Source organism: Rhipicephalus sanguineus, chromosome 3, assembly GCF_013339695.2.
Source record: "Rhipicephalus sanguineus isolate Rsan-2018 chromosome 3, BIME_Rsan_1.4, whole genome shotgun sequence".
In the NCBI taxonomy this organism is placed as follows: domain Eukaryota; kingdom Metazoa; phylum Arthropoda; class Arachnida; order Ixodida; family Ixodidae; genus Rhipicephalus; species Rhipicephalus sanguineus.
This window is the reverse complement of record NC_051178.1, coordinates 53,561,869-53,586,930: the sequence shown is the minus strand read 5'-3', so window position 1 is coordinate 53,586,930 and position 25,062 is coordinate 53,561,869. Positions and strand designations below refer to the sequence as shown.

Below are 25,062 nucleotides of genomic sequence, written 5' to 3'. Positions count from 1 at the left end.
CGCTTAGGAAAACAAACGAATCTGATCCAAACGCCGCATTTGATTTCTATCGGCTATTGAGTAATAGCATGATATCCGCTATTGCGCGTCGAACAGCGGGCACCGGCAGCTCCGAAGGCCTCTGTAGGAAAGGTGGGTGCCTGAGTAAATGGCAGCGTGTGAGGTATCCTTGCCGCGCACAGCTGCAAGACTTGGCTGACATGTTCATAGCAATGTCTGATTTCTGGTGATACGCAGGATGTGTTTTCATACCAAGTCTGAGAGGTGGTTCATGACCCTTGCAAAAATTTGTTGCGATAGCAATTATATAAACACCGGAGGCCATGCATCAATAATAAATGAGAACAAAAAATTACGAAGTGCGCGATCAGGGATTCGAACCTGCGACCTCTCGCTACGCAGCGCGCAGCGTTAACCACCTGTACCACGCGTCCCGGGACTGCCATTACACTAACGGCGAGCTATTTATATATACCATTTACCGCTGGCAGTAAGCAGATCCAAAAATGCAACAAAAGCCGGGTGAGTTCGTGATTCTACAACATTCACTCCGAGTTAACACAACACAACACTATTCGTCAGCAGGTGCTTCAGCATGTTCTATGACCCGCGAAATATCGCGAAGAGTGCGCTTTAAAGTAACGCTCCTACATCTTTTTTTTTCAGTTTCAAAGCTGCCCTTGAGACGCGCACGATAAAGTCACCCCTTTCTGTATCCACTCGCGATATGGAACACAAAGCACACACTATGTCAGATGCCACCGCGCGGCAAGATTCGCAAAGGGGTCCACGCGCCGCAGTTTTCAAAAAAAGAAAAGAGAAATATTCAAGAGCGTTCGGTTGTGCAGAGTCGACACTTCCAGCGCGCCGCTCAGACACAAAGTAACAACTCTGACTGTTGTTAGTTCACGCTGGTTCTGTGTATACCTGTGCGTTCTTTTGGAGCGTCCTTTTTTGTGCTTGAGCAGCACGCTGCAAGTGTCGAGATGTAACAGTTATTTGTTCGCACTTGCCCGGTGTGTGTTCTTCTCGTGCGTTCATGTGCTTGAGCGCCGCGCAGCAAAGTCCGAGCTGCTTGTCGTTCTACGTGTGACATTCCAATTTCTTGCTAACGCAGTCTTTGCTTTGCCCTTGCGGCGAAACTGTTGCTTTTTACAATAGCGGTCATTAATAAGCTTCCCAAATCTACAAGTGCACAATCTCGCCCGTCCTCCAGCGTTTCTGTTGTCTAAATGAAATCCAACACGGCTGTATATGAAGCTATTTCATATGCAAGGTTATTCTTCAGTTTACAATATGCACTCGCTAGCCGTCGTTGTTGCACATTGTGACGGATCTAATGAGCACATCAGCGTACACAATGCCACCTACTTTATCGTCAGTTAACATTACCATCCTTTACAGCCGTTTTTCTGGTGTTCGAGCTTGAGCAGTCAGAGAGCTATGTTGCGCGGATATAACGAGTCTTCCGCTTGTGAGAGTGGACACGTACCCCCTTAGAATTGCAATATTGCGTTTCACGCGCCAGAACCACGATGTGGTTATGAGGTACATCGTACCGGGAAACTCTCGATTACTTTGGCTACCTGGGGATCATGAAACTGCACCGAAATCTAAATACGCGAGCGTTCCTGCATCCCGCCCTCATGGTAATGCGGCCCACGTGGTCAGGGAACGAACCAGTGCCAGTGATAATAGCAAAACAACGCCTCACCTCCTAAGCTACAACGGCGGCGGCACTCTAGTGTGCTATCCTCTGCGACCCGCTTCGCAGCATGTTGCCACGTTAGCTTCACGTATTATATGTTGCACGCCGTACACGAGATCAGGTATTATTTTTGTCCAAGATCGTAAACCTTCACCTCCTGTCTGTCTGCCTCCCCTCTTTGACAGACTGCGCTCGCTGCCTCGGCCCCTTCATTGGATACCGCGACATGCACAAACGCGACTGCCATTTCTCACTTGAAAGCGACGGGTTTCCTTCGTTATGTATAGACTATGTTACGTAAGACATGTGGGCGCCGCCACCTTGGGGTGGTAAACGAAATTTTGTTATTTTTGTATGTCGTGACGTGAGCAGATATGGTCAGGAAACGCCGAACATACCAACCCAACCATTTTCACCTGTATACGACCACCGCAGGGCTGTTCGCTTAGTTGTTAAAGCTACCAAACGGCAAGGTTAACAGCCCAATATGGCGGCAGCGAAACACATCCGTAAAATAGACTATTTAAGAAAGAATTCGCAATGCCCATAGACTGTCGCACCGCCAAGCGGAATTCAGGAGCGTCCCCTCGAGGAGGGTTAGTAGAAGGCAAAATGGCAGCACTACACAGTCACTCTCTTATTCGGCTGTGCTAGCCTCAGTGTTAACGCGTTGGCAAGAAAGGAACACCACGAGTTTACATGTTCCCTACATCAGTGAACAAACCGGGGCCCCCGTGACGCGAGAAATCTGATTCGTTCTTTTCGAGACGCGAAGTTTTTGTGAAAATACGTGGCAACTCGCGCTTTCAATGACAGCCCACAGCGCAGGGCTTAAAGTCTCCCTTCAAGGGAGGGGGGGTGCTCAGAGAGCGGCGACCTATATATACACATACACACATACATGCAGCCCCTCCTTAAGAAATGTAAGGGGGGCGGGCCCCCCGAGCCCCCCTGACTTTAAGCCCTGCCACAGCACATAGGTGTCTCTAGCCACATAGGTTAGTTCAATATTATCGTCTGACATTTTCAGTTGAAACTCACGCTGTTTTTCTTGCATATAGCATTCGTCAATGTTTTTCGTAGTGCATGAACCCCGTAACATTGTACGCGGGAGGTCGCGCGGGCTCGCGATGTGCTCATCTCAAGTTGGCGATACATGAAATAGAGCCTCTATCCTTTGTCAGGAAAGCGCTCTTACGTATCGTGCGAGCGACGTTTGAGTCACTCGAATACGCATGCGCTCCACGCCTTTCGTGGAGCGAACGCTCTCAACGCCGTCGTTCACAAGTGTTGTGTTGGTTTCATAGCCAGCGCTGCGCGGCTTGTTTTCGTACGTTTGTTGACAGGTGGCAGCACAAGGCAAGAGATTTGCTATTTGCTTGTTGACCGGTTTGAGAGCAAAACGTTCACCACGACCAGACGTTTTCTAATTGTAAACATGGCGACGCTGAGTGGACGAAGTCGTTCGGCGGAGGAAATTCTTCAGATTTCTTTCAGCAGTGATGTTGAAAGAAACCATCTTGACGACGAGGATTTTTCACTGCACATAGAAGGCTGGGAAAGCACCCAGAGTGACAGCGACGATGAACGATCAGCTGCTATCTCACGACAAGAGAGTTTCACTCCACGTCTCCTTTAATGTTCTTACACGCTCGTAAGTCGCTTTGATTGTATTTAATGTATAGTATCCTTTAGCGAGATGAAAATAAAGTCATAGTTTTTCTTGTGCATTGCATGTAGCGCAATTATTGTGGACATTACGGAGCGCCGCATGCTGTCAACACACTCGAGCTCGACCAGTGAATCGAAATGGTTAGTGCGATGAAACGTGCAGTCACAGCCACAATCCACGCCTCTCAGGTAACTTCTCTACTTCAGCGGTACCTTCCGAACGGCATTGCTGTCCGACGAATTCTTCGACGTTGCGAAAAGCATACCTGTGCATTCTTTTTTATATTCATATTTCGATCATGCTGATCGAACCTGCAAGATACGAGTGAAGTGAATTGCACACGACTATGGAGTCTGCGCAATTAGTTACTGCGCAAGTAATGATGACGGCGTAATATGTTTGCAAACCATCACCACGTACTTTAAACATGCCGCCTCGTGTAGCAGCGACAGCGCTACTCGCTGGCGGCCTACTACTGCGGCAAATTCGTTAGCCAGGCTCGGTACGTACTACCTCGGAGTGCCGTTAAGTTCATACGCCAGTTCTAGTTCATGTAGTTTTCTCTAGCACGCACAGGATTTCGCAAGGCATCGTTGATGCAAGGTAACGGAGCTAAATTTTACCTTTCACACCGCAGCAAATAGTCAGGTGGCGGGCACTTAGCACTATCGATGGTTTGGAAAAGTGTTTTGGTCTCATATCTATTTCAGTGCAGCTCGACTTCATCCGGTGAACGTGGCACAGGCGGTACGTCCGCACGTCCTAGCTGTTCTTATGCTAACAGACTGGTTGACTCTACAGCGGGCGCCATCTTGAATCGCACGGCGCGCCACCTATAGACGATTTTCCGCAGGGGCGCACGGGCGCTGCCATGTTTGATCACGTGATCGTAACTGCCCTTCCTCCAGCCATTTGCCCCAACCAACGCATTGGGCCAGCGAAGCGGTCGTGGCCGTACCACACAAGCTGGTTGCAGCAGGGTGTTAGCAAGACACATGCTTGCGCAGCAAAACATAGTTCTACATTCAATCGCCTCAAAGCTGAAAACGTTGAGCCATATGCGTTTGTTTGGTACGTACCACGCCACAACGAAAAGCGATATGTTTAATTTACTTCGTATTTATGGTGTATGCCTTTAATTGTTGTATTAGCAACCGCCAGTAGCTGTGGCTACTAGCCAACATGGCAGCACTCATGCAGACGCGACAGCCCGCTTCGATCCGAACTCACGTTTGCTACTCGCCCACTGTCCTCACAGCAATAAAGAAATGGCAAAATCGGCCATCGCTGGAGAAAAAGCGTCAGGTATGCTTTGTCTTTATTATTGCGATCAGCTGTGTTTATTTAGTCATGCCTGCTAAGGCTTGTCTCCGACAATATGAGAATGAATCTTGGAAACACTGCAAAATACCGACGAGCACATTGCTCTGGAAGCTTCAGGACGCGAATATAAAGCAAACAAATGCGTAGGTGTTGACCTTACGGGCCACACAGCGCAGGACGACGACGTGATAAGTTCGAGGCGGAAGCAAACTGCATCCATAGGTGCCGCCATGTTTACTTTTCCGGCGCTGCCGTCTGCTCGCTTTTACTCGCCTGCGCGCAGACGCATGGGAACGCCGAGCCGACGACGCGACGCGGATGGTGACATATTGAGCAGCGCTGCCAAAGGCCACAGCAGGAAGATGGCCATGCAGACGGCCATGGTGCGGTGGCGCCATCTAGTTTTGATTTAACAAACCAGCTGCAGAAAATCGTCTATAGTTCGTGAGCATTGCGAATAGACAATGCACGAGTCATTGCTTGATGACCAGTTGTCAGCCTACGGTGCCTAAGCTGTTCTTTCAGTGAAGTGGTGCCTTTATATTTAGCCTCGAGCTAAACAGGCGATCTTTTTTCGCAGCTGGAACAGCATCCACTGGCTTGAGGAGGCGGCAGAGCATCACTCGGAAGCCCGAAGAAGACAGCGCTCTTTCGCACCGAAAAGCGAGCCTGCCTACCGAAAGTCACCCTCCTCAGATCAGCGATCGACTGGTAGTGTCCGAGCCCGTCGCATCTGCAGCGCACGCGGGCAGCAGGAGGCCAAGCGTGAAGTCGCTCACCGACTTGTCGGGCAAGAAACCGGCTGACTTTGCGACCGCGTCGCCGGCCTCTACTTCGAAGCGCAGAGCCAGCATCGCGACACTCGGGAAGGGCTCCGACGGCGGTAAGCCTAGCGACGACCAATCAGCTTCGGCGGACAAGTCTCAGTCAAAATCGTCGCAGCAGTCGCTTGGCAAGCGGAGTTCGTCAAAGATCCGCCGTCCCTCAATAAGCGACAAGGGAAAGCCTAAGTAGTGATGCAGGGCATACAATTTCGTGAATTTTATCGACCATATTTTTAGATATATCCTTTTACGCCACCGTGATTGGTAGCAATACAAAATGACTCTAAAGTGAATGTCTGTGTCTGTCTCACTTCGCTTACTCTGTGCAATTTGCCGTTATAAGTAAACTAGACTTTACCAAATAACTTGCTGGAAGGAGTGTCTGGCGCATTGAAGAAAGAACAATCAAGAACAGTCATTAATTTGAGTGCCAAGCGCTGCTTACCTTCTATGCTCATTTCACGTTCTGAGCGCATCTCAACTTTAGTTACACACTACTTCCACTTGCGCCAGAGTTGAACTAGTGAATGCGCTAATTGTACCGTGATGGGGTGCCTTAAATTTAGAGCCGAACGCGTAAATGTCCGGCTTCTGAACTATCGGTGCTGTGTCGCTGCACCTGACTGTTACATGCTATATACTTCTATGTAATGCTGTTAACTCTCTCGAGATTCAGCAGTTAACGTTCAATATTTATCGCCTTAAGGAAGTTTTATTCCTTTATTGAATAGGGCGTATTGCCTATGAAGCCTACTAAGCAGTCCGTACTTCACTTAAAATTTTTAAGAATTCATGATTCCACTGGACATCCGTTATTGTGTTTAGGACAGTTTTGGTCAGGTGGCGCCAGCACGCACCAAAAAACTTGTTGTCATGTCTCATCAGTAAATTATGACGGGCGTCTTAACTCTTTTCAGAATAGGCATGAACAAGAAAGCACATGAAAGAAAATGGTATATTAGTGGCAGTTTATAAAAATATGCACTGCCGTACACATGCTGCTGTGTTGCTTAAGTCTGCTGTGCGTCATTCACTGTAGATCTTCCATTTGAATTGTACCTCACCATCGAACTAGCGTTAGTAACTCCGTTCTTCGTCACACAAGGCTCCTGTCAACATAGTAATAATATTAATAATAATACCTGGGGTTTAACGTCCCAAAACCACGACATGATTATGAGAGACGCCGTAATGGAGGGCTCCGGATATTTTGACCACCTGGGGTTCTTTAACGTGCACCTAAATCTAAGTACAAGGGCCCCAAACATTTTCGACTCCATCGAAAATGCAGCCGCCGCTGCCGGGATTCGATCACGCGTCCCCTGTCAACATAGTGAATTCGAATGTTTATTGCAAAACAACTTCATAGGTGCGAGAGTTGTGACTGTTCACTTTACACCGGTACCCAGTCCATATAAATGTCCTTGAATTGGTGTCCTTGAACTGTTGAACAAAACGAACCACCCCTCACGCTAGAGCCAACTTTCCTTGTGGCAGCTGCCGTTCTTTGTTTTTATATCGGCGGTGCCACTTAGAATACAATTTCTATGCTCTACGGAACCTGTAGAACTGTGTGCCCTTGTGTATGCATATCGTCTTCACCTCCAATGAATATACGGCTATAAAAAGACGAACTATTCGAACGCCCCTCGCACGTTGACGAAATATTGTTTAAATTGCGGTGTTGTCTTCGGCGTCGGTGTCGGCGGCATGGGTTAAGAAAGAAAAATGGTCGCTCTGTGTGAGCGAAAAATTGTAACTAACGCAAAAAAAGAGTAGCCCGTCCCCTTTTAGAAAAATGGCGGCAAGCGTCCTTCCTCCATGCCGGGAGTTGGGTCTTTACCCTCGTGCATGCCGGCACAAAGGTCCTGTTTCTACAGGCAGCAACGACGATCATGCGTGAAATCATGAAAAGCGAATCTTTCTGTACATAGAGGTTTGTATTTAAGGAAAATTCGGCGAACATACTTCAGTAAATCAGATGCGTCAGTAATGGCAAAGCATTACGCCCACAGAGAAAAGGATCAATTGAGCAATCTTTCGCCTCAAGGCCTCTTTCTCTGCTCCATAGACCCTGACTTGAAATCAAGACTTTCGCATCATCTTCCTCACCACCTTGAGACGTTCTATCAATGCAATCGCCTCAACGAAGCGTTCCCCATTAGCTACGTGTGCCGCCTTAGTTTGACCACTGACCCACACTGTGACAACTGCTGTGCATTAGAATCAGAACATATTTTGCTAGATCGCCAGGTATACAGAGAAGAAAGAACTTCTCTCGAAAGAAGTATATATGCTCAACTTGCAAGTACCGCTAGATCTAGGGAAAATACTTGGGCCTACGTCTTCTCCTTCTCAGCAATATCAAATTTTAAAATGTCTGTTCAGGTTCCTTCAGGATATTAACCTAATTGATAAACTGTAATGTAACTTACATCACAATCATTACCTTGTGACATCGACATACTACACTCATATTTTCTTTTTTCTTGTTTTTCCCTGCCCTCCTCCTCTGAGGCCCTTTCTGTCCTCAACTCCCTTCCGCTATACAGAGTAGCATGTAGGCGCCTTTATATACGCCGGCAGAATTCTGTTTCAAATGCGAAGCATTTCTTAGCGAGCTTAAGGCACTTTGAACGTTTCTATTTACGTATCTATCTATTTCGCCGCCTACGTCTGGGTGCTCTCGTGATCGCCCTTTTCGCTTGGTGTAGACCATAATTGGCCTGGGATGGTAAGAGGCTTGGCGAATATGACTGCCTGGTCATGACCTGAATAACGTGAACATCCTGTCGCGTACGTCGTCCGACCCTTTCCCCGAGACACGTGCGGCACATACCCGTATACCACGGGCCGCGGTAAGCGGGTATGCGCCACAGGTGATTGACAGTTTATATCTTCCCAGTTACGGCGAGAACAGACATCGGTAAGTTAAATGTGAGAGTGTAAGGAAAAACCGACTTCGGCAGCGTTGACCCGACGAATGTAAAGCATCAAAATCGGGATCCCAGCAGGAATCGCAGCCAGCGTGGCAGTCAGGCATTTTACCACAGAACTACGCCAGGTCTTGAAACTGCTTTTTAAAAAGACCCTATGCTGGCGTAATGTCAGTGCAGCGTCTGTTGTCGTTGCAGCGCTGGCTATCTAATTTTATAACACAGCAATAAGTACTATATATGTACTCCTACGACACAGGAGTCATGCCGGGTCAACGTCAATTGTGGTTCCAGTGTTGGTTCCGCTTTCACAGATGTCTAATAAACGTTGCATTTTATTCACATGGTTCAGCAAGCTATATTCATCCGTTGCTCGAGCAGGGAGGAATAGGCTAACAAATGGTACGTATGATATTCACATCATCGCACGGTAAAGTACACTCAGTTTTGATAATACTTAGGTCTGAGCTGTAAAGTTATCGCTGACGTTACGTCAGGCCATAAGTTGCCCTTTAAACGTCAGTGTAGTCGACACACCTGGGAAGGTCACGATGTGCACACAACTACTACGCTTACAGAAATAGGTCGATCCGCGTCGTAACGCTTGGCTCTAAGCCAAAAATGCAGCATAGACAACTACTCGCTGATTACTTCGCATAAAACAGGTTCCCACAAGGCGTGGGATCTGCCGAACGTTTTTCAGAATGGAACTTTCTCTCTCTCTCGCTCTCTCTCTGACAATGAAATGCAACAATAAAACACAACAATGAAATGTCTCAACGTGAAGTCACGAGTGATCTCAATAAAAAATCAGATTTCCATTTCATAAACGACTGATCACCGACAGTCCGATGATCGAAGGAGCATCAGGTATAGCAAGCAGCGTAAAATGCGCAGGGGACTGGAACACCTTCTGAAGGCCTATTTTTGTACACCCGCTTTTCTGTACACTCGGCGGCGCCCGCTTTCTCGGGAATAGTGCCACCGCCACCGAAATCTAACTCGTACAAGCTTGAGAGAGGGGTTTACAGAAAGGCAGCGAGGTCGGACATGAGCGATAGTATGCTCTAGCCTACTACTCCCCACGGAGGGAAGGGAAAGGGGAGTTAAAAGAGCGATGAATGACGATGGTGAGTTAGAGAGGTGAGTATATAGAGCACCGTCAATTTGGCGCTACGTGCTATACCCGCGCCTCCAGTCCGGTGGCCTGCAGGGAAGCTGTGAGCGCTGAAACGACCACACTTGCACTGTTGGTGTCAGGCCAAGGGCCCAACAGAAGCTCAGCAGTTATTGGCCTGTTATAAAATCATTCAGTCGCGGAAACCAATTTCTGCCGGTCAAGTCCGTATGCTGGGCAGGCAGAAAGTATTTGCTGAAGTGTTTGTGGCACTTGACAGTGATCACAATTGCGACCGGTGTCACTACAGCCGATGAGGTGTGTATAACGTCTTGTGAAGGCCACCCCAAAACGAATCCGGTGAATCATACTTGCGATGTGTCGCTTTATTTACAAGGCATGCGGAACTTCATTTCCTGGTCCCATTTGTGCAGTGGCCTGTGTCGTCGCTCCGGTTTAGACCAGTGCTAAAGTGGGAAGCTGCGCATTACGCACCGAAGCAGGGCGTTCGCGTCTGGTCGTGAAAACGCAATGCGCACTTCAGGGGCACTGTTTAAGGCTCTTTTGGCTTTAGTGTCCGCCTCCTCAGTTGCCATCACGCCACAGTGCGCAGGAATCCACTGGAAACTGATGAGGTGGCCATTATTTGAAGCAACCTGAAGAAGCTCTGCAATTTCTATAGCTAAATTATGACATCGGCATTGTCTAGAAGCATGGCTTACTAATAAAACCCAGGGGTTCGGGCACAAATCTCCTACAGGCATTATGCGTGGCAATCAGGTGTTCTACCGGAGCCACGCCAGTGCTTGCTTGAAACTGTTTTGCCTAGTCATGCGTCATGTCACGCGAGGAGCCGCGTTAAAGGCACGTTCGCACTTGGTCCCGAAGAGGGCGAAAACGGTAGAACTTACTAGAAATCTGCTCCCTTCGCCGTTTGAGCTACTGGGAAACCTGGCAGTGAGAAAATCGTTCTCCGATCAATTTTTTTCGCCACGCGATACATATTTTTTCGTCACGGGATAGCGGAACATCTTTCCGCTTGCGAACATCCGGTCGTAAATTTAAGTATGCGGACCATGGCGGCCAAAGGGCCACCTGAGACTCTGATCGATCCCATTAAGAACCATCCATGGCTGTGCGACAAGATGCGCACCCGTTATAATGGCGGTGTCCGAAATCTAGTCTTCCAAATCTCATCTTCTTCTGGTGGAGTCCCAAATCTCATCTCCCAAGAACGAGATTACGAACTACGTCGCAGAGGAGCTAACAGTTACCAGTAAGTACACACACATTTCCTCTATGAGCAGCGTATGAGCGACAAGTGTATTTGCCAGCGCTAGCTATCGTGAAGTATCCTCCATGCTGTCGCGTTCGATTTGGTTCAGTGTCACGCTCTATTAGGGGCGAAGCACCTTAGGGTATCGCGTTGTCTGTGTGTCATGTCGTCGTCACGGTACATCATAAAAGGCTTTGCGCCGCGAAAGTTCTGTTAATCTCACTACTCGCATCCGGTGAATGCTATGCATATTGTGAGTTAAAGGTTCGTCGTTACTGCCTAACACATCGCTTGACTTAGCAGAGGTGTCAGAATCCCCGACAAAATTTACCAAAGCTCTCAAGTTTCTTAGCTAAAACCAGACACAAACGTTCATTGCTACGATAAAGCCATCTATTTGAAACATCATGTCTTGAAACATACCTGCAAAGTGATGGTGGGTTAGTGTATCGGTGGCGAGTAAAGCAGTAAAGAGTGAAGACTTTGCTGTGGGAAACACTAGCGCACACTGCGTGTTTCGTCCCTCCCGAGGTTTCACGTTATTTGAGCTGAAACACCCATCCCTACATGCATTTTTTCATAGCGGCTCTTGCCCAAAGTTTTGAGGTGTGTTTTAAAACGGCGGCATGCGACTTTCAGCAGCGGGCACTCGCAGCGATTTGAGCTCTTATATGGGATTCCTCTGCTGCAATACAGTACCCACCCTTTCTTGCACACCGTTTCTGGTGAACTTTAATGTCTTCCCCATACTTCTGCGCTCGACCAAAAAAAAAGATAAAAAGCAGCACACGCGGAACCAGTGTTTATAGAACTTTGAACGTTGAGGACAGCACAAAAGAGAGGCATATGAGCGTTTATCTCACCGTGCTACAATTGTTTCTTCAGTCTTGAAAACGTCGTACCACAGAAATTGATAGCACCTGATATGGCAGCGTCATGAGCTCGTTCAGTTTCTGCAAGAAAAACTTAAATGGAGGACCGCGGTGCGTGCTACAGGCTCTGCTGTGAGTCCAACCGAGGAGATACGACACCGTATCAATTTTCAGGCCTTGAGCAGCTTCAGCCATCAAAGCCATTGATAAAATTTAGCTTGGCATTCCTGGACAGCTGTTTAGAAGATGTAGACCTGTTGTCTTGTGCATATCCGCTCAGGTAGTCAAAATCAAAAGTGGGCGGACACTGCAATTAGCGGCAAACGTCAACTTAACCGACCTCTTATACGGTGGCTCGTTATGTCTTACAGGTAGTCTCGTCTCCGATTATGTAAAAATGCGTCAACAAGTGTGAAAGAGTCTTTCGCCTTCAAGTGTCACAGAGAGTGTAACATGCGGCAGAACTTTCTGTATTTTCGCCACCAAGTGATGCAGTATAGTATGAACCGCTATTAACATATGTATAAGAGAAATTCATTGATTGAACATTTTGTCCAGAACTATTTTACGCCCATCAATAAGTCAATATCTGGTTAGGCCACGTTTTCAAGAATCCCAATGACCTGTATGCCGCCGCTGTAATGATGACACTCTGCTTTTGGGAAAGCTCGCCAATATCACGGAGCAACTCAAGGCTGCCCAGAGGGCCCGAACCGTCGCCCAGAGACTCCGTCTCCCGGTTCCGACTTGGGTGGAGCCACCGAACTGACTCGAAGGGGCCTATAATGTTCCCACGGTCCGTTTCCCTAGGAACTCAATTAAGTTCATTCTCTCTCTCTCTCTCTTGCCGTGAGATCTTTCATCCCGTATATCGCGATAAAAAATATGTGGCATCAGTGTTTTCGATGGCAGGTGCAACCAATTCCTTCAATAGGGATTTCGTTCCGTCATATATATTGGTTTGAAGAATTACACAATCACTTAAACCATAATATGTCGCGCATAGCCTTATTCACTGGCACTCCTGTTTCTCTTCCAAGCATACGCGGTCGAGAACATCCGATTTTCGGAATATCATAAAAAGTATTCTTAAAAATAGAAATGTATGCCTATCGTTCAAGTTAACAGTTATACTGGATACATGTGGTGTCTGAGCATAACTTAAGACGAAGGCCAGTTAACTCTCAGTATAATCTTTGAAAGCTAATTCATTGAGCTCATTGATGGACTGTGAGCAGAGCAAATCGTTGCGGCACCTACTGGAGCAGGTCCTAGCAACGCGCTGCATTCTACGTGGCCTCTCAGATCCGCTTCGGCAGCGCGCAAAACTCCAAGCGGCACACTAACGCCGACGTTCGAGTTCCCCACCAGACACAGAAAGTCTAGGATTAGGGTCGCCTCCAGAATTTTATTTCGATATAACGTTTCGTCATTTTTTTCTGCGCAAATAAACAACACAAATAGTTGTTTCAGATTCTTTCCTGTCAAAGAGCACTGTAATACGCAACTTTGTCCACTTACCGTTAACCTACGTTGCTATAAACCATCACGTTATTGTATTTATTGTACTGGCATTTTTAACACAAAGCTAATAAAGATAGACTAATATGCAAATGCTACTTACTCTAACAGCATCAACGTCGTGCTTATTGCTTGCCATGTGGACAAGGACAAAGAAGCCTATGTTCCTTCGCATTCAGGGCGACTTGCCGTCGTTCCACTAGTCTTAGCAAAAAAACATGGCTGATCCATCTGTCATAGGAATCGGGATAACACGAAAGTGAAACGTGTCTTCACTGACGTAGTTGAGCGTTTGTTGCGCATTCTTTCGTCCCAAGGGCGAAGGAATGAATGCTACAGCAACAAATTGTAATGTCACGCGAAGAACGGCAAGCAGCTCGAAACTTGCAACGCGCTGCTCAAGCAGAAAGGACGAAAAGACGTCGGAACGAACATACACAGGATGAGAGCGAACTGTCACATTTGTAACATTTCTGCGTGAGCACTACGCCCCTTCCGCAAAAGCGGCCGCTGCAGTGGGCCAAGTGACCTTCCTGCTCTCAACGCAAGACGTACGAACCACCGCAATCACGTGATAAGCGCACGCATGAGCCACCACGCCCTGTAGAGGCGGGCGCTCGTCGCGACGGCGGCGACTTTTAAAGCACGCTCTTCGAGCCCTTCGCGCCATCTCGCTACTGATAACGAAAACACGCTGTAACACGGATCTCTCAGCATCGTTACCGGCAAATGGTGTATATAAATAGCTCGCAGTTAGCATTTCAAAGTCCGTGGCCGAATCGTTTCGCGCTGCGCGCTGCGGAGCGAGGGGTCGCGAGTTCGATTCCCAGTGACGGAACTTTTCTTCTGTTTTTTTTCTTTGCCCACTGTTAGGCTTTATATTTTACAACGTCATATCCGTGACGGAAATACGTCAGTTGAGCCGTCACGGATATGACGTTATGATGGATATGACGTATAAAACACTTTCGTGTTAAAAACGTTTCCAAACGTTATTCAGAAAGTGAAGAATTACTGTTAACTCAGAAAATATTCTTTCACTTGAGGCATATTCTCTGGGCCACAGCAACAAGAACATTTGCTTAGCCGTATGCGTATTTCTTAGAGACACAATAAGAATTCCTTGTTATTATTCTCAAAATTTGGTACATCCGACTTCCTCCCGCTAATTCATTGTATTCCGTATGATTGGCACATTCCTATTTTTGTTAGCGCATAAACTACTAATTCTTCAATTTTTTTTTGTATACCCTACACGGCCGATTAGTTCATTTTCCTTCTTATAAATTCTAAATTTCCCCACTTCTATTAACCGCAGGTTTCATGGCCAATCCCCCGTAGTCGGTAAGAGCCAAGAAGGAAGGATCAAGCAAGCAAGCAAGCAAGCGATCACCACGGTGCCTGCTGCAAGATATCAGCGAGGTTCGCTCGAAGTGCGAGCGAATATCCCTGGAAGTCTGGTCCGCGGCCACTCAACCGTTAACCTGTCGTGAAAGACATGCTGATCTTTAGAGGTGCTGTCATGCAGCACCCCCGAGGAAGTACCTCGGCGCCGGCCATGTCACCGCACTACTGGATCCCGCCAACTTCGGTATCATGCACCGGCGTCACCGAGGTCCATTACCTACTGGCGCCTTTCTCAGCCGCCATAGCTCCGCGCCAACGTTGCCTTGGCGTAGCACCGCCAGTCAGTCATCGCGACACCGAAACAGGCATGGATAAGGCTGAAGGGAATGCTACCATTGTTTTCGTGCCGTCGGAACACCTCGGAATCAGCCTCGCGACTGAGCCGTCAGCCAAGAGATCGTGGAAAACTGGGATCGCATTCTTCCTCTCGGCGCTTCTGGCGTTCGGCGGTTCGTTGGTGGTCATGTTGGTCGTCGGCCAGCTGGTGCAGCCGAGGAAGCACGTGGTGGAAGAACACTTGGTGGGGCTGTTACCTCAGCAGCTACTGGTTCCCGGAGCTATCTTCAGGACATTGGTATAAATAAGAGGCGGTGGCAGCTTCCACGACATCACAACTCTACCTGGCTCTACCAACCATAGTCTGAAGCTGGACCGCGACGATTATTCAGCAGAGGCGACAACGATCTTCATAGCATGTCGCATAGTGTTGCACGGGCGAAGGCGCCGACGCTCCAAAAGGCCGCAGACCACTGTTCCCACTCCGCCGTCGCAGTTGACAACTCCCTCGGGGCAGAGACAACTCCTTGGTTGGATTAGCGAGAGCGTTCAAAATTTTGTTTGTTCTTTAGAAAGATGTTATCCTGATATTTAGCACATTGCACTCAGTAGTACCAATACTAACGTGTCTGAGTATATTATTTTAGAAATGAAATACTACAAACCTGGATTATCTGTTGCAATACGTGGTAAGCATATCTGCACAGTAGAGCCAGGATTATGAGGCTAATATATTTTGCAGAAATAATTTATTTGCCTATGTTTGTAGGGACGCCCAGCACAGACATGGACGTAATGGCACTATGCCGCATTCATCTACATTAACCGGGCTCACAATCATGGTGTACGAAATACTGTGTCTGCCTCAAAAGTCATATGTAAGTGCGGTTTCCTGGCATATAGGCAGATAGATTTGTACGACCTGTCTCACATTTTTCCAAGTACGCTTGCAGCGTTGTTAAATTAGTAATTTGTATTGCGAGAGCAATATCTGTTGAACAAATAAACGCGTCAACTTGTACGGTATACCACAAGCTCGCTGCCACAGGGTAGAAACTACGAAGTGTAAGCTACATGCTTGTATAGCAAGACATGTGCTTATGCAGCGCGAGTCGTAAAACATCGCGCCTTACAAGCACACAGCGAGCGAGCCCGATGAAAATGCCCACGAAGGCCAACGCACGCCTCACCAAAGGAAAACACGAAACTTTCTAACTGACTTCAAAGCCGGCGCGCCATCGAGGCGGTGGGCGCGTCGTCGGAAGGCGCGCCGCTTGCCGGAGAGGGGGTTGGAAGGAGTTGCGCGGAAAGGGAAGGGAAGGGCCGTATGCTGTGTTGCCGAGTTGTTTAGCGCATCGCGGTGCGGAGCGGCGTTCGCAGCTTCGCATACCCGGTTGCACGCTTCGAATAATTTCTTGCTAACTAGTTTTACAGCCGAGCTGTTGTGCCCGACGTTTGCCCGTTTCGTGTTGTAGACAGGAAACAATGATCATCATGCTGGCGCGCACTCTTCACCATCTTCATCGTCTGCGTCCCTATCCGAACGCGTGCGCCCGGCGCGTGCTCTCCCGCTGCGCCTCTTTATGCGGGGTGGCACGCAATAACTGGGATGGGCGAGAGAACGAACAGAGAAAGAAAGCGACAGATAAAAGGAAACAGATAGAAGGAAAAAGGAATATACAGAAAGAAAGGAAAGAATTGAAAAAAATATCCTGATAGTGAGATCCTGACATCTTCAGGGTACCCATGAGGAATACGTTGAAGATTCACTGACAACTTATGAAAAAGCGAGCATCAGGAACAAATGGGACTATCCCCAGCAGCTCAGGAACGCATTTTTTCGTTAACCGGTGTGACCAAGTTGTGGCACAGTCGAACCCGCATCTCAGCTAAAAGCGAAAATTCGATACACCAAATAATTCGATATACATATTTTAATTAGGCTATTGAATTTTCGATGGAAATTGCGGAGAAATAGTTGACGATATCATTAATGACGATAATGCAAGGAAGACGACTTCACAGCAATGCACGTTTTTTTGTATGTTTCTGCCGTTTGTAAGTGGGGATGCGGGGTTATACGCAGGGGCGGGTCACACGCGATAAACGAGTATCGATGTAAATAGCGCCTGAGAATTTTCATAGGCAGCTGTGAGTGCTCGCCGAGCACGTGAAGTGTCTAGTCTGCCTTGGCCATAATTTCGGCCTTATTCTTTTATATCATAATCACCATGCTTCTTGGGATTCCGTACGGAGGGGCGACGTCAGACTTCCTTTCCCCACGTTCTACTGTACTCATTATCGCCAGCGTTGGGCGGAGCAGCATGTCATTCTGTTTTACTGCACCCACAACGTTAACAAACTGACCGGAGAAGCGAACGGCGACCCCGCAAACGAGCAGCCGGTGCAGTGACGAGAAATCATGGGGGAAAGCACGTGATGGCAAGCGGTAGTTTCTACTCTCTCCGCGCTGTGCCCGCTACTCACACCGCTTGCTCCTTTAAACGCATGTGGGAAAGTGATGAAAGTGCCCTTCCCTGAGGAAGCGCTAACTTCTTGGGGCGTTTTGTGCGGCCTGATGTTCGATATATCAAGTGTTCCAGCTATTTTTATTCGATGTAGTCGTATATCTTCTTATGCATTGTTGTTAAAGCATTGTCTTCTTCGAATGTAGATAAATATAAAGGATAATTCGATTTACCCAAGTTCATTATAGTCGGGTTCGACTGTATAAAAATCACGAAGCTTACCTCCGAACGTGGGCGAGTTTCAAAACCACCGTCACAGAAGTTTTCGGTCGCCCTGGAGTGTGGACACTTTGCGCCGCACGTCCCCTACGAATTTGATCCTTGTAAACTGGTGAAACGGTAACCAGCTACATCGACGACATTGACCTCTGCCGACGTGTCAACAAGGAAGGTGACGTCATGAAGGGCATTTCCGATTGTGTCTTTTATATACTGCTGTCAAGAACCCTGACACTACTTTTCTCAGGTCATTGGGTATCAGCAGAGATTCTACGAGGTCTGCTGACCGTGTCTTGTCACACGCGGAGTGCCTAACTAAACCCTCCAGAATGTGACCACCGTTCCTGGTATTGAGTTTCCCGGCTTGATCAAGGAGTCCGTATGTACTGAGGTCGCTCGTCAGACAGGGATACAGAAAACTCTGCCAGTACTTCGAACCTGCCAGTGCCTGCCAGTGTTTCCATCCTCGTGCGGATAGCTCGGCCATGTGTCGCTCTTCATATACGCAGGCTTCCACGAAAATACAAGGCAAGAAAAGGGCTAGGAAGCAGCTTTAGGCCTGTGTGGCATCAATAATTATAGGCATAAAATGATTTATACAACAATTATGCATGTCGTATACATAAGCCGGCCTGTATGTAGCAACCATCCGTAGATAGCCGTATATTAATTTAGGGAGATAAAGCTATATGTGGCTTGCATTCATATGTCTACCTCAATCATGTATCGGCCTATCAGGAATTTGGCATTTCTGCCCATATATGACGGATATACATATATGGCGGCATATGCTCTATTTCTGATATAGCCATATATGGCAACCTGTATACAAGTCTATCGCATTTGTGTAAGAGAATTTGGCAGTTTTAATTGCTGCAACTGTGGTCGCTCTCCACTTTCACCCATTTTACCTTTCCGTCGTCGGGTGTTTGCGCATTGGGGCAGTTCATACACAATCGACAGAAATACCAGAAGCGTTTCGTCTGCCATGGCTGCAAAACAAAATGATCGAACAGAAGGCCAGCGACACTTACGCCTGCATCCCACTTCGCTCTGATTTCGTTTTAGGCAGCGTCGTAGTCGTCGGTCATATTTTAACAGAGGAGTTATTTCAGCTTGAGCTCTGACAGTGCCGAATGTTAGCAGAAAACTACGAATATAAACGGCCTCTACTTTGATCATGAACGGCCTCTACCTTCAAAGTGCCGAGCTTTCACAGGAAACTCCGCTTGACGAAGTGGAGAGGAGGAGCAGGAGACCAGAAAGAGAAACAGAGAGATAAAAAAAGCTTATACAGTTGCACTCAACGTGAAAGCTGCAGGAAGTGAGGACCAGTTTTAGGGGCGAAGCTCCTTAAAGCGGCACCCGTTCGTCCTTCGTAGTCGTAGTAGTGCGTAACCAGTCGTAACGCTAGTACCAGATCTTGACCTCTAAGGTGGTGCCGGTGGGAGATTTTTCCTGTGCGTTGTTGAACAATAAAAAATTCGCGGCGTGCGCGTTAACTAAAAGCCGAATTCTTCTGTCTCTCATTCCCCATTAGCAGCCATTGGCATGTTCCAGTAGGAAACGTTAGTAGAAGTGTACGTGTTAGCTAAAAGCCGACTTCTTCTGTCTCTCATTCCCATTAGCAGCCATTGTTTACCTCCAAGGTAGTGCCTGGTGAGATTTCTCCTGTGCGTGATTAAACAATAAAAATTTTGTTCAAAACGCCGTTGATTGATGAAATAAACCAACGAAAGACGCCAGATGTTTTCTAAAAGCAAAACGAAAGAACGCCAGATGTTTCTAAAGCAAAACGAAAAGACGCCAGCTGCTTAACGAAAGACGCCAGATGTTTTCTAAAGCAATGGTTTTCTAAACAATGAAAATTCACAGCGTACATGTAAAACTAAAGTGAGCTGCAAGTCGTCGTAACTCATCGAACCTTTAGTATAAACGCGCCCGACCTCACGTCGGTGATGATGTACTGGGCAGAATTCACGGAAGATTCACGGTTTACCGATGAACCTCCGCAGCTTCGCCCACTCATCATCATTCACTCCGTGGATATGCTGTGGTTTTTTCGCCTGTCCTTCATCGACGTTCGCGTTCACAGGCGCGCGCTGGCGTTCCAAACGTGCAGCCATCTCGGCGTACATGGCGGAAAAGGAAACCTTCATCTGTGATGCAGTCAACGCGGTGGTGCCCTCCCTCTTCCTCTTTTCCGTCCTCCTCATATAGTTTCTTATCATCATTACTTCCCTTTTTCAGTCCGTTGCTGGCTATGCATACATGGTTTTGCCTGCATGACGCCAAGCGACGACAAGAGATTAGAGCATACGACAGCCCGGGCCCATAAAGTGATCCGTACTTAAAAAGTTAACAAATAACCTTTCTAGGCGAAGCGGGGTTCGAACCGGAGTACGCATGGTCCGACAGCAAGCGTGATAACCGCTAGGTTAAGCATCCACCCAGCAGAACATGGTTTTTTGGGGAGGCATATGGTTATGTTGCTGTATGGTTTGTATGGGGAACTTGCTATAGGCGAGAGAAAGAGAAAATGAGAGGAAGAGAGCGAGAAAAAAAGACAGAGAGAAAGAGAGATATAGACGGTTATAGAGAAACGAAGAGAGAGACACATACTGGAAGAAAGAGAGAAATAAAGTGAGCGATATAAGTAGAGAGATAGAAAGAGAAATATGAAGAAAAGAAGAGAAAGAGATCGAAAAAAAGCAATCTTCCTTTGCGAGGTAGCAGTGTAGCCCGGTTAGCCACGGTCCGAAGACGAGCACTGAGAAATGGCACGTACTGACATTTAAGTGTTAAAAGTTAAGTGCCGGTTTGCTGAAAAATCGCTTCTCCTTTACGTGACATTGTGACGGTTTGCTAAGCCCCTTCTGGCATTTATTGTCTGCGATAGCAGAGCTGCCCCGAATATTTTTGTCGAGAACAACTATTTTACCCACTGTAACTGAATCAACGACGAACGCAAACGGTGTGAAAGCTCCGAAAGGAGTACTTCAGAAAATTCTCCTAGGAGTGTACTACCGGCTGCGAACTGGCGCACACTGGCTTATGCTGCTTTCACCGTGGCCTGGCGAGGAGTACCGGCGCTATTTCTGGGCTACAAAACGTCATCAGCCCCATGTGAGCGGCTCGACTTAGGCGTGTCCAGGCGGCGTGTCGACGAATTTCGTATTCACCGCGCTTGCTTTCGGCACGCTCAGCGGCAATGGGCACCTTTTTCATTCGCGGCATCAATGATCCACGCACGTATCACTCTAGCGAAGTTTCGTGGACGAGAACCGGCGCAATTCTGTCTTATACACAACACAGGCATGCGCCGTCGCGTTTCTGTGTTAAGACGTAATTGGCAAGTGTAAGGTCTTTTTTGGCCACATTTGACGTCTAGCACACATATATGTCTAGCGGCGTTTCTTCTCTTTTTTATTTTGTTCCTCTTAGCACCGTTTTTATGTTACTTCTCTGCACTCTTTAGCTAGTCGCCTGCTGCGCCCTTCCTATACGATATCACAATACCTTTAATACGCTTTTGGGGTAAGAGACAAAAGAGACGTCAAATGCCCTTTTGAGCTTCGCAAGAACACTTTTCTTTAAAAGGTGTCCGCAACACCTAGACTTTCGTTTCGTTAACATAGGGTCAAGCTCATGTGCTGCTGAACGTGCGGATAATAGTGTCACGCCCGCTTCTTTTATTTTGATGTGTTCGAGTTTGACCAGCAAGGACGGTTATCAACGCTCGACGCTGGCCCCGAAGCAGTGTTCGAGAAGCTTCACGATTTTGGTAGATCGTTTTGTTAAGATTGCGCGCCGCACGCGAATGTTCCAGCTTTGTCGAGAGATAACGCCGCCACCAGCGATATTGCTGGAAAGTTCGATAGCGCCTGTATAAAAGCCGGCGCGCGTGACCGCTTGTCAGTTGATCGACGGACGACGCCCTGTTCGCCGCTATCATTGTACAGCGTGTATTGCTGTAGTTCTAGTTCTCATTTTCCCGGCCACAAGTTCGGCCCAAATAAACAGTTTCATTCTGCAAACGCCGACTGCTGTCTTCGTCGACGTCACGACCACGTGACATCTGGTGGAGGTGCTGCTTCATGATCCGGACGCCACCGCGGAGCGCTGACCCAAGCCCAAGCTGCGAAGAAGACGACTCTAAGGTCAACCCGGATCCTCGAACCAGCCGCCGGCAGAAGGGACTACAACCAGAGTACGGGCTCCTTCCCGAAAACGCCAGGCAGCCGAAGACCATCACATCTACCGCCGAGACGATGACAGACCAACTGCCACCTACAACGGTAGTGATGCAACAGCCAAGGGAGCCACCAACTTTCCGTGGATCGTCTTTTGAAGACCCGGAGAGCTGGCTGGAGACGTACGAGCGAGTCGCCGCCTTCAACCACTGGGACACTGAAGAGAAGCTGCGCCACGTCTACTTTTACTTAGAAGACGCCGCGAAGACGTGGTTCGAGAACCATGAATCGAGCCTTCAATCCTGGGACCTCTTTCGGACGACGTTCCTCAATACCTTCGCGAGCATCGTCCGCAAGGAAAAGGCCGCTGCTTTGCTGGAGACCCGGGTGCAGCTGCCAAACGAAAACGTCACCATCTTCACGGAAGAGATGACTCGACTTTTCCGTCAGGGCGACGCTGCGATGGCGGAAGACAAAAAAAGTTCGCCTGCTCATGCGGGGTGTCAAACAAGAACTTTTCGCGGGACTTGTCCGCAACCCGCCCACGACGGTCGCCGAATTCCTCACCGAGGCTACGACTATTGAAAAGACATTGGACATGCGGACGAAACAGTACAACCGCTCGCCGCTGTCTGCAACTTATTCCGAAGTGCACTCACTAGCCACCGACGACTTGCGCGAAACCATCCGAGCGATCGTGCGGGAGGAGTTGCGCAAGCTGTTACCTTCGCCGCAGCCTCAAGTGGATTCCATCGCAGACATTGTCCGCGAGGAAATCAAAGAGTCACTGAGTGTTCCTCAGTCGGCACCGCCGCAGCTTCAAGCAATGAGTTATGCTGCTGCAGCCCGACGCAACGCCCCCCCTCCTCGCCCGCGTCATGACGCCGCGCCGCCCCAGCAGTTCCACCGCCAGGCACCACCGCCGCCACCACCGACGCCATACCGCCCGCCAACCGGCCAGCGATACACGCCGAGGAAGACTGACGTTTGGCGCGCCCCCGACCATCGTCCACTCTGCTACCACTGCGGAGAAGCTGGCCACACCTACCGCCGCTGCCAGTATCGACGGATGGGACTGCGTGGGTTCGCCATCGACGCGCCGCGTCCACAGCAGGGTGAACGACCACGTGACATCGCCGACTATCTGGCAGGAGCGCATTGGACCCCCCGAGGACCTTCCCGATCGCCGTCGCCAGGCCGCTACGCTTCTCCCCAACGCCGCCAGTACACTGGCCCGTTCCGGGGCCGGTCGCCTAGCCCGTATCCGGAAAACTAAGGGCAGCAACCGATGGAGGTGCGGTTGCTGTACGACGAACTACCGAAGATCCTCCGCCGACGACGACGACGTCGCGACGAAACCTTCAGAACACGACGCGAACCAGACAGAGCCCTGACGACGAAGCCTCGCGGACCGAAGTGGACCTGACAACGCAACGGGGAAGCAGCGGAACAAACCGACGTAGCCGTGACCCGACGCCACGACCTAACTGCAATGCAAGACGACGAACTAGCGACCTCGACGTCCTTATCGACTGCCACAACGTCACAGCTCTCGTCGACACCGGAGCCGACTATTCTGTCATCAGTGGACCGTTCGCCGCGAAGCTGAAGAAGGTTAAGACCGCTTGGGAAGGCCCCGAAATCCGCACCGCTGGAGGCCATCTGATAACGCCGATTGGTGTCTGCACGGCGAGAGTCACCATCAATAACCGGACTTATCCTGCGAGCTTTGTAATCCTACAAAACTGCTCCAGGCATGCAATACTTGGAATGGACTTCCTAAGTGAACACGGCGCCGTCATCGACCTGAGGTCCGAGTCGATAACACTAACCTCAGATAAAGCGCTCCCGCCCCGCGTGACGCCAGGGAACCATGCATTGAATGTGATAGAAGAGCAGGTGACCATTCCGCCGCGTTCCAGCGTCATTAAAAAGCTGAAGACATCGAAGGTGTCATCGAGAGCGATCAGCGTTTGCTGCTAGATCGTGACATTTGCGTCGCAAGGGGCATTGCTCGGTTGCATGAAGGAAAAGGAAGCGTGATGCTAACGAACTTCAGCCAGGAATACAGACACCTGAGCAGGGGCACGACGATTGCATACATCGAAGAAATCTCGGCCGTCAGCGATGCGTTTGCATTTTCGGATTCTGACGAAGCTACGACGACGATCCCTGAGCCACCCTTCGACGTAAACCCAAGTCTTCCCGCTCGCCAACAGCAACAGCTTCGACCGCCTTCTGCAGGAATACAGGGACTGTTTCTCGTCGTCATCGCGGGTCCGACAAACGCCCCTTGCTAAGCACCGCATCATAACAGAAGAAAATGCTCGACCACTCCGTCAGAGTCCCTACCGGGTTTCGACGCGGGAACGGGAGGCCGTTAAGAAACAAGTCGATGAAATGCTACACGACGACATCATCCAGCCGTCCAACAGCCCGTGGGCGTCGCACGTGGTGTTAGTGAAGAAGAAGGATGGGACCCCTACGTTTCTGCGTCGATTATCGTCGCCTGAACAAAATCACAAAGAAGGACGTGTACCCTCTCCACGGATAGACGACACCCTGGATCGACTCCACAACGCGAATTACTTTTCGTCGATGGACCTCAAGACCGGCTACTGGCAAATTGAAGTCGACGAGAGAGACCGAGAAAGACCGCCTTTATAACACCGGACGGCCTGTTCGAGTTCAAGGTCATGCCTTTCGGCCTTTGCTCGGCACCTGCGACTTTCCAACGAGTCATGGATACTGTATTAGCTGGCTTGAAGTGGCAGACTTGCCTTGTTTACTTGGACGACGTCGTTGTGTATTCCTCGAACTTCGACGAACACCTCCAGCGACTTCAATCCGTACTTCAAGCAATCAAGAACTCCGGGCTCACCCTGAAGCCAGAAAAGTGCCGCTTCGCGTACGAGGAGCTCTTGTTTTTGGGTCACGTGATCAGCAAGACTGGAGTGCTCCCAGACCCGCAGAAACAGCTGCCATCGCCGCTTTCCCGCCACCCACCGACAAGAAGTCCGTGCGGCCGATTTCTCGGCTTGTGCGCCTATTACAGACGCTTTGTCAAAGACTTTTCACGTATCGCCGAGCCACTAACGCAGCTCACGAAGACCGACGTCGAATTCAGGTGGCAAACAGCGCAAGTCGACGCATTTCATGAACTGAAACGACGCCTGCAGACACCTCCGAT

The 25,062-nt window shown here is 48.9% G+C and overlaps 1 protein-coding gene across 1 annotated transcript in view; it reads left to right on the top strand.

The window, feature by feature from the left end:
- Positions 1 to 5,717, top strand: part of LOC119385473 (uncharacterized) — a 58,780-nt gene extending 53,063 nt beyond the window's left edge. Inside the window, exon 6 of the mRNA XM_049414003.1 lies at positions 5,284 to 5,717. Within this exon, the coding sequence (XP_049269960.1) occupies positions 5,284 to 5,717 (434 nt within the window). The remainder of the gene's footprint in view (positions 1 to 5,283) is intronic.
- Positions 5,718 to 25,062: the final 19,345 nt, after the last annotated feature.